This window comes from Ciconia boyciana, chromosome 3 (assembly GCF_034638445.1).
Source record: "Ciconia boyciana chromosome 3, ASM3463844v1, whole genome shotgun sequence".
Lineage (NCBI taxonomy): Eukaryota > Metazoa > Chordata > Aves > Ciconiiformes > Ciconiidae > Ciconia > Ciconia boyciana.
In genome coordinates, this window is record NC_132936.1 from 21,471,764 (window position 1) to 21,487,968 (window position 16,205).

Sequence of the window (16,205 nt, forward strand, 5' to 3'; positions counted from 1 at the left end):
GAATTTCTCTATGGATAACACTTGGCAAAAGGTAATCCTTATGGTAGGATCAAATCACCTACTTTAGGCACTATATTTGTGCCTAAGCTTTAGGTGGACAGATAAGCATCCATTTAAAATAAGTGCCTGAGGCCCCACTGCAGTCTGCCAAGACAGCTAACTACCTTAAGACCTGAGAACGGGAACTTCTCTGATTAAATTTAAGCACTGAAGTTATGTAAAAACACTCCTCACCTGAGAGCTTTTAAAGGCACCTACCTCTTTTCCTTAGGATACAGTAACTGTAGGCTTTTACTTTAGCAGGACACTTTACTAGACTCCTAAAATTTAGGGAGGAACTTTGATGAATTCGCTCTATATCCATTGTATCTGTTTAGGATACTCTTCTTGCTTCATTTTTTGATTGTTTTATTTTCTTCGAAAAAACCCAAACCTTGCCTGATGTTGCCTCAAAACTGCACTTGAGAACAACTGAGACTTCTATAACAGAAACCTGCAATATTTGGTATTACAGGGAATATGCCCTAAGATTAATATGTCTTCATTTTATATAATTTTTCATTAGCGGGAAGTATTATCTGTGCGTATAAGAAAGTGATTTTAGAAGGAAGGTTAGGAATATGTCAAAAGTAGAACCATATTATTTCCTTAGCAAGGAAAAAACTCACTTTGCTTGTGTATAAGTCAGGGTTAGAGCTGTAGGAAAAAAAACATAGATGGCCCAGAAAAATCTTTATGTTTTGTTATGTTCACCCTATACTGGGAGCATCCTCCTCCAAACAAAACAGTTATTAAAGAAGCTCTTCTCAACCATACAGAGCATCACATCAAAGGATAGCATCAAGGCAATCTATGAATGAATAAATGAATGATTCATGGAAGCTTTTTTAACAGATAAGAAAACCCTATGGCAAGTTTTCTAAAACTGAGTGCCTACGGTTAGGCTTCTTAGCAGACTCTAAAGCTCTTCAGTTGATCTACCACGATATTTAAATACGTACTTAACATTACCTTGTGCATACACTGGGGCTACTTAATATGCTTAGAGTCAAGTGTGTGCTTAAGTCTTTTCCTTGATCTGAAATAAAGTACTTAATGTTTTGCCAGAGCTAAACTCTCAAGCCTCGAAAGAACTGGACTGTGGAACTACTATTTTTCAAACATATCAAAATAAGATAAAAGTCCAATTCCTGTGGCAGTTATCTTCAGTAATTAGTTCTTTTCTACAGTGAAGGCTGTAGAGATTGTCTGTGTGCCCAGCACTTTTCAAAACAGACCTAGAGGCCAAATTTTGCATACACTTTTCAAATGTTATTCCACATTTCTACGTAACATGGGGGAGTATGTATGACCATGAGAGCAGAAATCAAAATGACCTCACAAATATTATTGAATGAATATTCACTCAGAATTTTATATTAATGCTGAAGATGACAAACTGATTCAGTTTGACTTAATATTTGTTAACTCATAGATTCCAAATGTTTAACGAATTGTGAAAACTCTTAACGTTACAGATAACACAACTATAGACTTATAAAATCACAAAGTTGCAATATTGTGCATGAAATAACTACTTTCTTTAAGAAAATAATTTATTTTCCATAGTCACAACATATAATCTGATATCAGTTACTGTACATATATTTTCTTGCAATGCTCTGACTGTCTATGAATACTGGATCCACAGATGCCACTTTTGCTGCTATAAAGGAGTGAATACAATGTAAAACTGCCGTCAGATCCTGAAATTCAAGTTCCTGAAAGAGGAAGTAAGAGGAAAAAAAAAGAAGAGAAAATGTGAATTCATATTCAGGTTTATAAACATTTTACATAAATACAGAACAGGCTAGTCAGCGAACAACAATGGACTTTACATGAAAATTTGAATCTTTATACGGAACTATAAAGTTAAAAGTGTTAAGAATAAAAGATGTGTATCCGTACCTGGTTCACTGGCAGCACCGCATGTCAATTTAGTTTTCACTCTGTGCTACTGTATCGTTTACATTTTACTCAACTTGGACAATAAAAGTGTTCAACTTGCAAGAACGTTCAAATATCGCAGCATATTTTAAAATATTTGATAAGTTAAGGATGTTTGGGGATGATGCGGTGTCAAGTCACAGCCGGGGAGGGTGAGGAGGACACGTACTTTGGCAGCCGCTGAAGGAGAGTCAGATAAGCAAGCTGGGAGGCCAGAGGCAGGGTGGAAGCTAAAGTCAAGTCACACCACAGCCTGCATATAGCGATATGGCTGGGTTTGAAATTCATATGCCCTAATTCACGAAGAAATGCAGAGTTACCCCTAACCAGTTCTCAGATTCCCTTCACCTTTTATAATGTATTTCATCTTCTGTGCGCAAGTTAAATTTCTTTTTCCCAATCTCCCCAGACGGAAATGGAGTGATATTCTGACACAATGACAGCACATATAATAAACATGTTCAATTTACATGATACTACTATTTGTAAAGTAGCTGGTTATTGAAAAGCAGCTGGTAAATATATTGTGGGGACATTTGGGACAGTTTTCGGCTTGGGGAGAAGACATTTGTTTTCAACAGTGTGTTGGCTGCATAGTAGTTTACAGAGGCACACTCCGTATGCTTGTCTTTAAACAAAGAGCAAAGCACTGGACTTCCACTTTTCCTGTCACAGTATTTTATGGTATCTTCTCAACAAAATTGCCTCAAATGGAATATTTGGAATTCAAGGTTACTGTTCCGGAAAAGCTCACCATCACACCATTTTGCTATCAAAGGCCATGTATTTACTAGGCAGGAGTTGTTTTACTACTAATGAATGTCTTAAATTGTTCGCTCTATTTGTGGGGCATGGTTTTGTGACCCTATATTGGGCGTAACCGGGAAATTTTTGGTAGCGAGGGGGGCTGCAGGGCGGCCTCTGTGAGGAGAGGCCGGGGCTGCCCCGTGCCGGACACAGCCGGTTCCAGCCGGCTCCAACCGACCCACCGCAGGGCACGGCTGAGCCCCGCAGCCACGGCGGTGGAGCCTCTGGGAAAACACATTTAAGAAAGGGCAGTAAATTCCCAAAAAAGGCAACAAGGGCAGTGCAGTAGGAGGTGCTGCATGGCAGAGCAGGTAACACCCCCAAAGGGACTGCAACCGATGGAGGAGCCACACTGGAGCAGAGGAAACCAGAAGCAAGGAGCAGCAAAGGAAAAGAGAAACAAGGAGTGGCAGAAAGAAACCATTACACCCTGACAATATTTGAGGGCTCTACTTCATGATGATGATATTCTACTGATTTAAAAAAAAAAAATTGTGCACAGTTTCTTTACAACCTAAGCCACATATAGTTTATTGTCTCAGGGATCTTATTTCCCACTAAGCAAATGTATTATTCCCAGAAAAATGTAATTTTCTGTTACTGTCTACTCTTTCCAGCATAAGGTGACAATAAGCAACATTACTGGACAATAAGAGTAATAGAATGATATTCAACAAGCTCCCAAGATATGCTCTTCCTGTGGTGTAACAGGCCTTACAAATGCCTTTATCCTCTATCAAACACCCCCAAAAACTACAGGAAAAGACCTTCTCGGATACGGTAGCCTTGGAACAGAGAAAGTTTTGGCAGCAAGCTCTCCTCCTTATAGTGCTTGCTCAGTGCACACAGAAGCCTAAGAGAACAATGCTTTCAGCCCCTAGGTCCTGCAAAGAATATGTAAGCAGAGATTTTTAGATGCGTCTAATAATTTGTCTTGGATGGGTCATCATCAGACAGACAAATTTTAGCTCCTTCCAGAACCTGGAAACACACAAATTTCTCAATTAAAAAGCTTTAAGAGTGTGCTAACATAAATGAAATAATTCTCCCCTCCCTTCAAAAATTCTTCTCTGAAATTACTGACTGGTTTTCCTACAATTTTCCAAGAAAAAATAGCTGAATTCAGAAACAATGCGTAGCCATTTTTGATGCCAACAGTAGAAGTAATAAGCAATTTAAAACAGATTATTATAATTTGATATCTAATACAAACTGACACTTCCAAGATTATAAAAGAACAGCAAACACAAACCACTCCTAATTAAAAAATAGGGGCATAAACCAATATAACCGATAAGCAGAATATGCTATTTATTATTATTCATACTTAGTTCAATAAGGAGAAAATAAGGTAACATTGAGGGAAGAGGCAAAACTCTCTCAAACTTCTGCTTTTGCATACTTGCTAGTCAACAAATTAAGAAATAATTATCCTAAAAGAAGAAAAATCTCTTGAGAACTTGGATCAAACTAAGCACTTAGGTTACTGTTAATAACTGGCATTTGGTTGCTGAAGTAATCATTTGGGCCTCATACTCAAAATTAGATCTCGTTGTGAAAGAAAAATGAAGCGTGAATATTGGTTAAAATCCTTTGAGGAATTTAAGCCCATGTAATCTTTATTCTGATTTTTTGGGGCATAAAAAACCTGCTTCTTCTATTTTGATTGATAGTTATGGAGCAAGTATGGGAGTAAGTTTCTATAAAATATATTTTATTGTCAGTAGATGTCTACTGTAAATATTAATATAAAATTAATATAAACACTTTCAGAAAAAAAATTAATGCCATTATCTAACTCTCATTGTCTAAGTTTTATAAAACTAAAATGAAGTACATACTCATGATTATTAATGAAATACAACTCAATATGAAATAATGCAGGTCTCAGTATATCAGTTCTCGGCTCAAGTCAAAGGTTTACATCTCCTGAATTACCATCTTTAAAAACAATAAATTCTAAAATATAAAACCATTTACATTAATCTTAGATTTGCTCCAAAATCAACTGAAATCATCCAACAATTTCACCTCAGGTTCTGACATTCAACACGCTGACCAAATGCAGCCAAACGAACTGAGAGAGCCCCTCCCAAAGCTTTCCATTTCTCTGCTCTGGCTTTATGCACTTCTAACATGTATATGTTTATTCAAGCAATCAGAGGTAACCTAACACAGACTGTAGGCAGGATTTCAGACTGCTCTAACAACGTTATGTGAAGAGTTTTGTGATAAGAAAAGAGCAAAGACAGGAATGCCTCATCACTGGGAGTCAGCCCTTCCCAGTGCCCCCGCTGCAGAGTCCTCTCTGTTTCTATCAGAGTTCAGACTGTAGAACAAACTGCAGTAGTCCCTCTTGTGTATCTGAGAGAAGTTGTCTAATCTGTTGTGAATAACCTTTTGAATACTAATAATATACTCTTATTTCTATAAAAGATAATCTACATACAGTTGAAAGAGGAGCAGTATTGCTAAACCTATGCTTTATGTGAAGACAACACTGTATTTTCTCCAGTTAATACTGCAGGCCCCTCAGTCAGGGGGATTATTTTCAAGAGTGGTGCTAGTTTTGAAAGTTGTTATAGAGCTGGGTAGCCAAATAGGTGGCATGTAAGCACTCCTCATGCAGTTTACCAGCTGGTTCGCTTCCCTTGTGATCTCTCATGTCTTCCCTATCTTATGTTAGGTTATCTGTGGGAGTGAGTGATCATCTGGGATCATACAAGAGGAGCCGAGCTCTGGAGGTGTCCTCTTGCAGGGCTCAGTTAGATGTGGTCAGCTATGGTGGTATCAGAGAGGTGGGGTTCACCTGAGGCCTCAGGCACCAGAAACTCCCAGAAATGCAGCTGATCACAGTTATTTGACACAGGAGACCACAAATGGGGGTGAGGCTGTGGTGCTTTGTGTTTGATGCCTGCACTGGCTGCCTTCACAATCCTGAAGCTGGCTAGTCAGGTACAGATGTTGGGGAATAGTCACGTATATCCAAAGCAGAAGTTGGGGTTCAGATTTGTGCAGGCTCAGGATAGAGGTTGCTCAGAGAACTGGTGTTCTGGTGGTGGATATGGCTTGCATGCAGATTACAACAGCGAAGGGGAAGAGGACCGAGGGTTAGTTCGGAAATATGGATTTGGTAAAAGATAGGGATGGCCTTCTGGCTTGGAGAAATGTAGATGTTGCATAGTCAGAGGACATGGAGACAATAGGTCTCTTAGCAAGAGACCATCTGGAATATGGTTTTTAGGGTGGAATTTGGCCTCTTCAGGTTTAGAATGTAATGTGAATGTTTCCTAGAAAATAACACCAATATCAGTTCTTTCAAACAAATGCATTGCTCTAAAAAGTTATTTTTCTTTTTTTTTTTAAGTAACATTTCTCTCCATACCCAGCCAGGCAGATGACTGAGTAACTGATCATTTTATTTGCTCTATATGATCTAATACCACTCTTCTGCTTGCTTGCCTTATCTGTGAGTGCTGCTTTTTTCTTTAATTAAGATTCAGTTTATTTTAGGTGTATGTAGAAGAATCTGTGCATGTCTAATATTTCAATAACCAAAGCTATTTCAGTTTACTATATGTATCCTAATAAGTGGATTAAGTACAACAAAGGCACTAGAAGGAAGACAGCAAGAGAAGAACATAAAAGATTGGATTAAAGCAGTGGGAGGACAAGACTGCAAAACTGCCTGCTGGTACTGAAAATCTAACAAATGTGCACACTGCACTGACCTTGATCACTATTATGTGCACAGCCTAGTAAGAAAAATATATGTTCTTGTTTCGTCCACCCACCTATGAGAGTTGGATTTATTACATATCGTAAAGAGCTTGACAGGCCTGTTGCATCATTACCATGCACACACTTAATTTTATTGATTACTTCCGTGAGCTGTTGAATCACTATTTGAACAAGACATGAGCCTTTATCACATAAAAGGCAGATAATGGAGACACTGACAGATAATGTTATTGTGCCCTGTGCATTTCATGACTTCCTTAAGGACATTGGTAAGCCTCAGTGTTTATTAGTTGTTGACAAGAGCACAACTATTACTACTCTATTCTTCAACATATTATTTCAATCAGATTGAAATGATAACCATATCTTTTGTAAAAAAAAGAACAGATAAAGATATCTAGGTTTTAGCTCCAGTCCACATGGAAGTCAAAACAGGAGAGGAAATTCTAATTTCAGTTCTATATCTCAGAAAGTATACCAGAGCTTGGTTGCCATACCATGGTTGAGAAGAACAAATATATTAGTATTGCACAGCTTGTTAAGACTGTTATAAACATGCAAAGATAAATTATCAGCTATGGTATGAAAGCTTCTTCAGCTCTAAACTTTGATTTGGCCTCCTCTTTGTGACTGTCTTTTGCACAAAGAGCGGAAGGATAAGCTCAAATGGTGCTCTTACCCTGCAAGCATAAGAACCAGATATATGATGCCAACATTCAGTGCCAGATGAATTGCAACTCTATCTATCAATTGTACTTAAGTCTTTTAACAGTGTTCTACAGAGATCTGGAAGAGTCAGATGGCTTTTCACTTTCAGCTTGAGTGATTCCAAATGCCACTGTCTACTGCTAAATCTGGAACACTTTTAAATGTTGCATTGGCAGATGCAAACTTTGCAAATGCACAAGAAACCCATCTGAAAAGTTGTTCTGGAGATGCTTGTCTAGGAGCAGCCAACTAAATTCACCTATTCCAGCAAATATTAAAACACATTTCCAACAGCAATCTGACTGTCCAATACTGTCACACAGGCAAAATCTTAACTCTTATCTACCATCGTCTTGCAAATGTTTTTCAAGCTCTCAAGATGTTCAGTAGTAAACTGCCAGACTTCAGCAACAAAAGACCCACGTTAATAAAAATACAGAAGGGCTTGAGTCATAGATTATGCTTTACTGATGCTAGAGATTAATGTTGCTGTAAAGAGCGAGCTTTGCTTGCACTCTTCTTAATTTGCCCTATCTCTCAACAGTACTGATACGGAATAAATATCCTCTCAGATGAATACAGTAAATCTAAAGAAAAAAATACAGTTGCTGACCTGTCCTTGATCACTCTCCTGAAGTTCTCCTGTTTTAAAGAGAATAGGATTTGCTGCAAAACTGCTGAAGAGTCTAATTGCAAAATCAGATCACATTGTACCACTGTGAAATTACGGAAGAGTTGAGGCTGAAAGTCAGTGAAAAAAGAATACTGAATGCACTCAGATAAATATGCAGAGCTCTTAAGTTATACGCATAACAGACAAGAAATGTATGAGACCAGCAACACCTAGTTGAAGCTTCAATATGGCTCACAATAGTCTAGTAATACTATGTTTTCTTTTCTTTCTTTCTTCAATGACATATTTGAGACCAAGTTAGTAAAAGAGAAAATGTAGTGAAGAAAGATAAATAAACTCTCTTTCCTTTCTTAGGGTGAATGAATTGTTAAAATATAATTCCATCTTTTCTTTTCCACATAGCATAAAAGGAACAAAAAAAATAACATGAGAAGAAAAGGGAAATGCTCAATTAAAATATGCTTGGAAAAAAAAAAGTCTTATCTTCCAGGTAGCTACAGTTTAGCTAAGGGAGATAAATCATCAATACAATCCTGGAAGCATTAATCTTAATTTTTTTTTTTTTTAAAGCAACCTTGAAAATTCAGGGTACATGTCATGTAGGCTTAGAATATGTACTATTATTAAGATGAGTTGTCATTTCCCAGTACTGGATCCTGTGTTCAGGTACATAAACTATATACAAGTTTGCCAAATATAAAATGTTTTGGCTGTATTTACCATACCAGTTTTCTGCAACAGACTAATTTTCAAAAGAAGATTTTAGGCAAAATGGTTTACTCATTCCTGAGACTCTGAAATTTGGCAGGAAGATTAGTTTTGCATCAGGGGGTTGTTTTTTACTATTCCTGTGAAATCTGCTCACATTTGTTTATTGGAAAATTTACTTGGAAAATTTATAAACATTTATAAAGATATAATTTTCACTGAGCATACTCCAGCTTCAGACTTCCACCAGGCAGGAAATTAAAGAGCTGTGAATCTGGATCAGGCAAACTTGGGTATGTTATATTCTTCCATTTTGCAAGCAAATGATGGAATCTACTTTTAGAGTTTCTTTTTCAATCACTCTTAACTTTTTTTATGGTAACTTAACTTAGTTACTATATACCAAAATTTTTTATGAGAACATCTTGTGGGACTATGTTTAAGCCTTAATAAAGTCAAGACAGACCACATGTATTGTTCCCCTCCAGAGTGGTTAGCCTGTCGTAAAATGGAAATGAGGCAATTTTGCTATAGTCTCTTCTCAAAAATCCACCTCAATAGTTTCCTATCACTTTGTTATTCTCTCTATAATAACAAATTATTTATTTAATAATCTCGGTGTTTATTTATAATCTTGTTATTTTTCTACTATCAAAGTTAGGCTGACTGGTCTGTAAGTCTCTATGTCTCCCCTTGATCCCCTTTTTTAAAAAACAACAACAAAAAAGCTGCTATGTTTTCTCTTTCTGTAATCTTACCCATCTACCTGGAATTCTCAAACATAACTTTCACCTGCTCCTAAATACTGCAAAAACTAACATTTAAAAATAATTCAACCGCCTTCCTTCCATATTCTGGTTTGTGTTTATAACCCCTTGATCTTACTTGTAATGTGGGATGTAAATTCTTGTTTTTGATAACTGGAGCAAACAAAAAAGCATGTAACCTATCCTTCTCATTTGCTATTTTCTCAGTTTCCACAGTAAACTATGAATTATTACTTGCCTTCATGCCTTCAGCTCTCTCCTACTACTATTCAGAGATTTTTTTTTCCTTCTTGTTTTCATGTATCTTTTTTAGTTGTAACTGTTAAGAAAAGACAAAAGCAAGTATCTTTTTGCATATGAACTTCTTATGTGTAAGAGGCACATGTGTAGTCAACATGCTCCATCTGGCTGAACAGCAAACAGGTTTAAGAGCCCGCCACCAAAGGGACATGAAAAGGCATCTCCAGTTCAAAGAATTCCAAACTGCTGATCCAAGGAAGAGTTGACCATGCAAACTCCACATTAATGCCACATTAATGCCACAGTTGATTACATTTCATAATCAACTACTCTCCACCCTCTTTCAAAATAGTCGCAGAGCTACTCCTTCATACAGATCCATTTACATGCTATGTTGTAATTTCAGAATTTTTAAGTCTTTCTTCTAAAAAAATGTCTGATTTCCTACAGAAATGAAGTGATGAAATCACATATGTGTGCATGTGTGCAATTTTTGCCCTATTTGTCAAAGAGGTGGACACCTCAAAGGAGCTGGAGTTCTAGGTGTGGTACAAGTTGTTGGCAGGGATTGGGAGGTCCTGTTACCACCCTGCAGGGAAGTGAAGGCAGGAGAGCATCATCCTTTCCTGCCTTGACCAGCAGCCGCGGCAGGGGTCCCTTGGCCACCACATGGGTTATCTAACCAGATAATACACACATACCTACAAACCAGCTGCAACAGCTTTTTCCCCATTGTCAGGCTGGATAAAAATATGCTGGAACTTGGCAGTAATATGAATGCATTGCAATGACTTCTGGGGGATTTCAAGGAGTCAGAGTTATTACTGGAAGTATTAAAGGCAGGGAAGTACTGAAGTGGGAAACTATGAGGGGAAGTTGTAGGGAATATGAAGGACCTGAAGGAGAAACAACTGACAGGAATCTAGGCCTTATTAGCTCCTTCGAACAGAAAACTTTTTAAATGGAAAAATGTGTTGTTCTTCACCTAAAACTGAAGTGCACAGGAAGAAGCACTTGGCTTAGAATTTATAGAAGAAGAAAAAACATCATCTCTAACCAGTCACCAAGATGCAAAAATAGAATTCCCAGATGTGATTTTTTTTTTTGCCCAAGGATTTAAAAGCATATAAAATTAGACATAATCCGGAAAATTCTTTTGCAACCTTAACTCTACTGTTTACTGCCAAGTGAACATAAGTCATCTGTATCGAGCTTTATTTCACATGTAGTGGCTCATTTACTCAGGAAAAATGAAACTTCTATTACTTGATGACATTTTCTGTTTCTCATTATTGGTTGCATTTCACCGTACATCACCATCTGGCTCTATGAAATCTCTTTCAGTACAATAAGCTGAGGCAGATACTGTACTATACTATGGGTACTAGTGTTGGTTATTTCCCGACTAGTCTGTAATTCTGAAGTCTAAGAAATAAAACCATTTAGGTGGTGGGCATAGACCTGAATATATATATACCACTTATGTGAAGTGGAGAGGCTGCACAGCTGTACCCCAGTCCCATTTAATGGGAAATCCTAGCAGATACACTGCACTGTGCAAAGGCAGTGGTAAAAGGTATAGTCACTGAAATTCTGATAAATCCTCAGCTACTTAGTATCAGCCTCTCCTCTGGCCGTTAATGAGCTTTCCCTGGGCTCTTCCAACATATACAACACATATGTACATTTAGGTACATACATACTTAGAATTCTGTATGAACTGATGACGTATCATATTCCATCTGATAATTTCAAGATACTTCACAAATATTCATGAAAACTTTGCCAATTACCAGGTGTTTTCATTAGAACTACGCAAAAGAATATTTTTAATGTTTTAACAAATCTGTCTCCTGCACAAAATTTGCTGTAAAATTATCATTAGGACTCACTTTTATAATTATTTTACAGATAATCAAATTTTCATAAAAATGCTAAACTTTACAATTTTTCTATCTAAAGAGTAAAATACAGGTAAAACCAATTAAAAACAATTGATGTGAGCACAGAAATAAAAACAAAATAAAATTTAAAAAAATCAGATTGTTTACCACAACAGAAAGAAGAATGATCCAGTATTAAAGCAATGGAATTCCATTGCAAGCAATGGAATTGGAACCCTTGGCCAATCACACACATGGATTATCTAATGATTTAATACACAGATTCAGAGATTCAGAGTATGGTTTTTGCACCAGTACAATCTTCCTGTCTGACCTGGAACAAGTTACATGAGCCCTCTGCAACAGAGGTTCACGTATAAAGTGATGATAGTACTCCTTTTCTGACTCCAAGGAGTACTGTGAGAAATGAAGTGGAAATGACCTGCTACCATAGTCAAGTTATTATAGTATTCGGCCTTTTGTAACAGATATTATAATATCTTTTACAGGAGAGCCAACAGAACACTCAGGTTTAGTTTGCTGATGAAATACTGAACAATTTACTAATATAGATATACAAAGAAAGACATACTGCATTTGTTGTAACTTTACGATAAACAAGGAAGGTTAGAGATTTTCTTCTTACAACTTTTTTTAAACATTAGAAAGATAGGTAATACATAACCTTTGTGTATGGTCACTATAGAAAAGTATCACTTTATAAGTGACTTTAACCTGTACAACTCCCAGTATTTGAGAATTTTCATAGATCTTCAGATATTTTTCTGTTGTTTTCATTGGCTTTTGTCCACTAAATCCCAGTTGAACCTCACTCCTACCTTATTCTCTGTCATATCACATCAAAGTTCTCCTCATTCTTTTTAAAACTGCATGATTGAAAAATTATCTTTTTATTTATTTATTCAGCATCAAGCTTGGGATCACAGGGCAGAATCAGTGCAGATTAAGGCATTACAGCCAAACCTACAGATGATGATTCAAACTACAATCCTGAATTAGAGACTGCTGAAGTTCGGTTGGGAATCTGAATTCTAAGTTTCACAATTTTATTTCATGACTGCTAGAGGAAAAAAAAAGAGACACCAGTAAAATCTCATGTATAGTAGTGACTGGATGTCTCCACAGCTTAATTCCAGATCCTGCAAAGCACTGAGTGCTCTTAATTCACAGTAGAACCAATAGGTTTCAGGAATTGCTTGGCCTCTTGTAAGAATATTCCCTGTTTTGAGCTAATAAATGTTACACAATCTTTTATTTTATTGGTAAACCTTAAGCACATATTTGCTTAAAATTTCAAGTCTATTATATAGCAGCTTAAAAATGTATTTAGCATTTAAATAGTTTTATTCTTCCTTTATCCTTTTTAAAAGCAGTTTTTAGATATTATAACTATTACAGGTTGACTAAACAACTTCACATAAATCATCTTTCTGAAACAGTAAAACACCATCATAACACAACTCAGTAACAAGCTTGTACAAATAGTGTAATAAATCTATAGATACTACATCATTTCCATTTATTGTGGAGTTTCTAGAGAATAGGGAAGAAAAGATAAACTTGTGATGTAGAATTCACCATCTGCATGTGCAGTAGGAAGTGGAATTTTTGATGCCTTGATAGTAATTCCATTTCATTTTTTACTAAACTGAGAAAGAGGATGTTGCTTACCTTTGTCTCAATTTGTTTGGTGTCTAGATTCTGAAAAAGCATCTTTACTCTTGTTTTCCCATCATCTGAAGAGCCTTTGAGCTGAGAGAATTTAAACCTCCACAGCACATTCTAAAGGGAAAGAAATTTGATTAAGGACTCTGTTACACACTCTTACCTAGAACTACAGATTGATGATCAATGTTTATGTATTAAGATAAAGCATTAGGACAGTAAACATAGTGCATAATAACAGGCTGGTTACAGAGTAAATAAAATTAACAGATCTAGATCATCTGTGAAAGCAAATGATGCAATATTAATATTCACTAATTAAACAATTATTTAGAAATTCTCTGAAATGTAAATGTTTCAGTTGCTGACATAATATCAAAAGCATGGAAAAAGCTTAATTCTAGAAAGATCCATGACGATATTTGTATCAGTTTCACTATGAACACAATTCCATACCATATCTCGATCTCTCATATTTCAGCTGGCTCATCTGCATAATGTAGATAATAATGTCTTACACAGATGTTGCAAAGCTGAATTTACTGATGTGTGTAACGTGGTTTGAAATCCTCAGGTAAAATAAGCTATAGAAATGCAAAAATGTTATTATTGAATGCAGTGTCGCAAACCACAAAAATATGTTCTACATGACATACTTGTTTGTAAAATATATAAGAATTCTAGGCTTCTTGGTCTCCTACAGGTTTATGCATGGCATCTTACTACTGTTGGCAAATCCTAGATTGACAGGTACTTTTTAATAGTTATGGGGATACTTTTGAAAAACAAATATTGGGAAATTATTTTTGAAACCAGTGTAATTTTCTGTATTTATTTGTGTCCTGGTTTCAGCTAGGATAGAGTTAATTTTCTCTCTAGTAGCTGATATAGTGCTGTGTTTTGGATTTAGTATGAGAATAATGTGATAACACGCTGATGTTTTAGTTGTTGCTAAGTAGTGCTTATACTAAATCAAGGACTTTTCAGCTCCCCATGCTCTGCCAGATGCATAAGAAGCTGGGAGGGGGCACAGTCAGGACAGCTGACTCCAACTGGCCAAAGCGCTATTCCATACCATATGATGCCATGCTCAGTATATGAACTGGGGGGAGTTGGCTGGGGGGCAGCGATCGCTGCTCGGGGATGGGATGGGCATCGGTTGGTGGGTGATGAGCAATTCCATTGTGCATCACTTGTTTTGTATATTCTTTTATCATTATTATGATTTTATCTTCTTTTGCGGTCCTATTAAACTCTCTTTATCTCAACCCACAGGTTTTACTTTTTTTTTCCTGATTCTCTACCCCATCCCATGGGGAGCAGGGTGGGGAGGGTGAGTGAGCAGCTGTGTGGTACTTAGTTGCCGACTGGAGTTAAACCATGACAACTTGAATGTTTTCTGTTGATCACCTGAAAATGTATAAGTTTAAAAAACACAAGGTAATAACGTGCACCCGCACTTCCTGCTAGTGTTTCCTTAATGCTTGTAATCTTAATGAAAATTCTGTGCACATGTTGAAATGTGATTCAGTCCTGGACACTGCTGAGGAAACACAATTTAAATACTTTGATGGCTATTTCAAAAGCACACACAGAAAAAAGTTTGCTATATTCCATTTTCCAATATACCTCATCACAAAATATTTTTTTCATGTAGACCAGTGCTACCAGTCATCTTTAGAACCCTACTTATAGTTTGAAATGGAATGCCTTATAAATAAAAAAGTGTTTGTAGAAGGCACAAAAAGCCTGATTCCATCTCCTGGTTCCCTGCAGACATAAACCTCATTGACTTCTTAGACAAATATAACAGATGAAGAAAAACCCAACTATGCTAAGGCATTGTGATGGTGCTTAAACTTTACATTCATGAACAGATTTTAACTGGGTCCAGAGGGCCTAATTAGACCACCTGAAAAGTATTCAAAGCTTAAATGAGTTTGGATCTAAACAGGATAGATGAAATGTTCGCTATACAATATAACTGCTAGGGTGGAGATGAAACAAGAACTTAGGAACAATTTAGCAATAACAGGCATTGCTGGAGTCATCATCTCTCTCAACAGTTGACACTGAGTGGAAAAGAAGACAAGTAGATGGCTCTAGAAGGTGGAACACTTTGGGATCACTTTATCTTGGGTGAGCAGCTGGAGGAACAGGATAGGGAAGATGAACCAACCAGGCCAACAAGATAAAAAGAATCTCTACAATCAGATATAAAGCAGCTGCAGGCCACAAGAGTATCTCTGTGATGGGCCCAAAATGCTAAAAGCTGAATGACTTAAGCCCATGACAACCCTGGAACAGAACATGTAGGAAATGAACTAATTATTTAAAATAAGTTTAAGAATCCCCCCAAACTGTTCTAGAAGAGAGTTTTCTAAAAGACACTTAAAGTCCTTGTGTTGGGTTTCTGTAGCAAGCTTTTGGTAGTGAGGGGTTACAGGGGTGGCTTCTGTGAGAAGCTGCTAGAAGCTTCCCCCATGTCTGACAGAGCCAATGCCAGCCAGCTCCAAGATGGACCTGCTGCTGGCCAAGGCTGAGCCCATCAGTGATGGTGGTAGTGCCTCTGTGATAACGTATTTAAGAAGGGGGAAAAAAAACCCAAACTGTGGCAGAACAGCAGCTAGAGAGAGGAGTGAGAATATGTGAGAGAAACAACTCTGCAGACACCAAGGTCAGTGAAGAAGGAGGGGGAAGAGGTGCTACAGGCACCAGAGCAGAGATTCCTCTGCAGCCTGTGGTGAAGATCCTGGTGAGGCAGGCTGTCCCCTGCAGCCCATGGAGGTTAACGATGGAGCAGATATCCACCTGCAGCCTATGGAGGTTAATGGTGGAGCAGATATCCACCTCCAGCCCGTGGGGCTTGAGCAGGTGGATGCCTGAAGGAGGGTGAGACCTGCGTGGGAAGCCTGTGCTGGAGCAGGCTCCTGGCAGGACCTGTGGACCCATGGAGAGAGGAGCCCACACTGGAGCAGGTTTGCTGGCAGGACTTGTGACCCCGTGGGGGACCCACGCTGGAGCAGTCTGTTCCTGAAGGACTGC

The 16,205-nt window shown here is 37.6% G+C and overlaps 1 protein-coding gene across 1 annotated transcript in view; it reads right to left on the bottom strand.

Annotated features, from left to right (window-relative positions):
* Positions 1-1,628: 1,628 nt before the first annotated feature.
* Positions 1,629-16,205, bottom strand: part of SNTG2 (syntrophin gamma 2) — a 306,614-nt gene continuing 292,037 nt past the window's right edge. The window contains exons 16-17 of the mRNA XM_072857795.1: positions 13,167-13,277; positions 1,629-1,760 (exon numbers count right to left, since the gene is read on the bottom strand). Of these exons, the coding sequence (XP_072713896.1) occupies positions 1,629-1,760; positions 13,167-13,277 (243 nt within the window). The remainder of the gene's footprint in view (positions 1,761-13,166; positions 13,278-16,205) is intronic.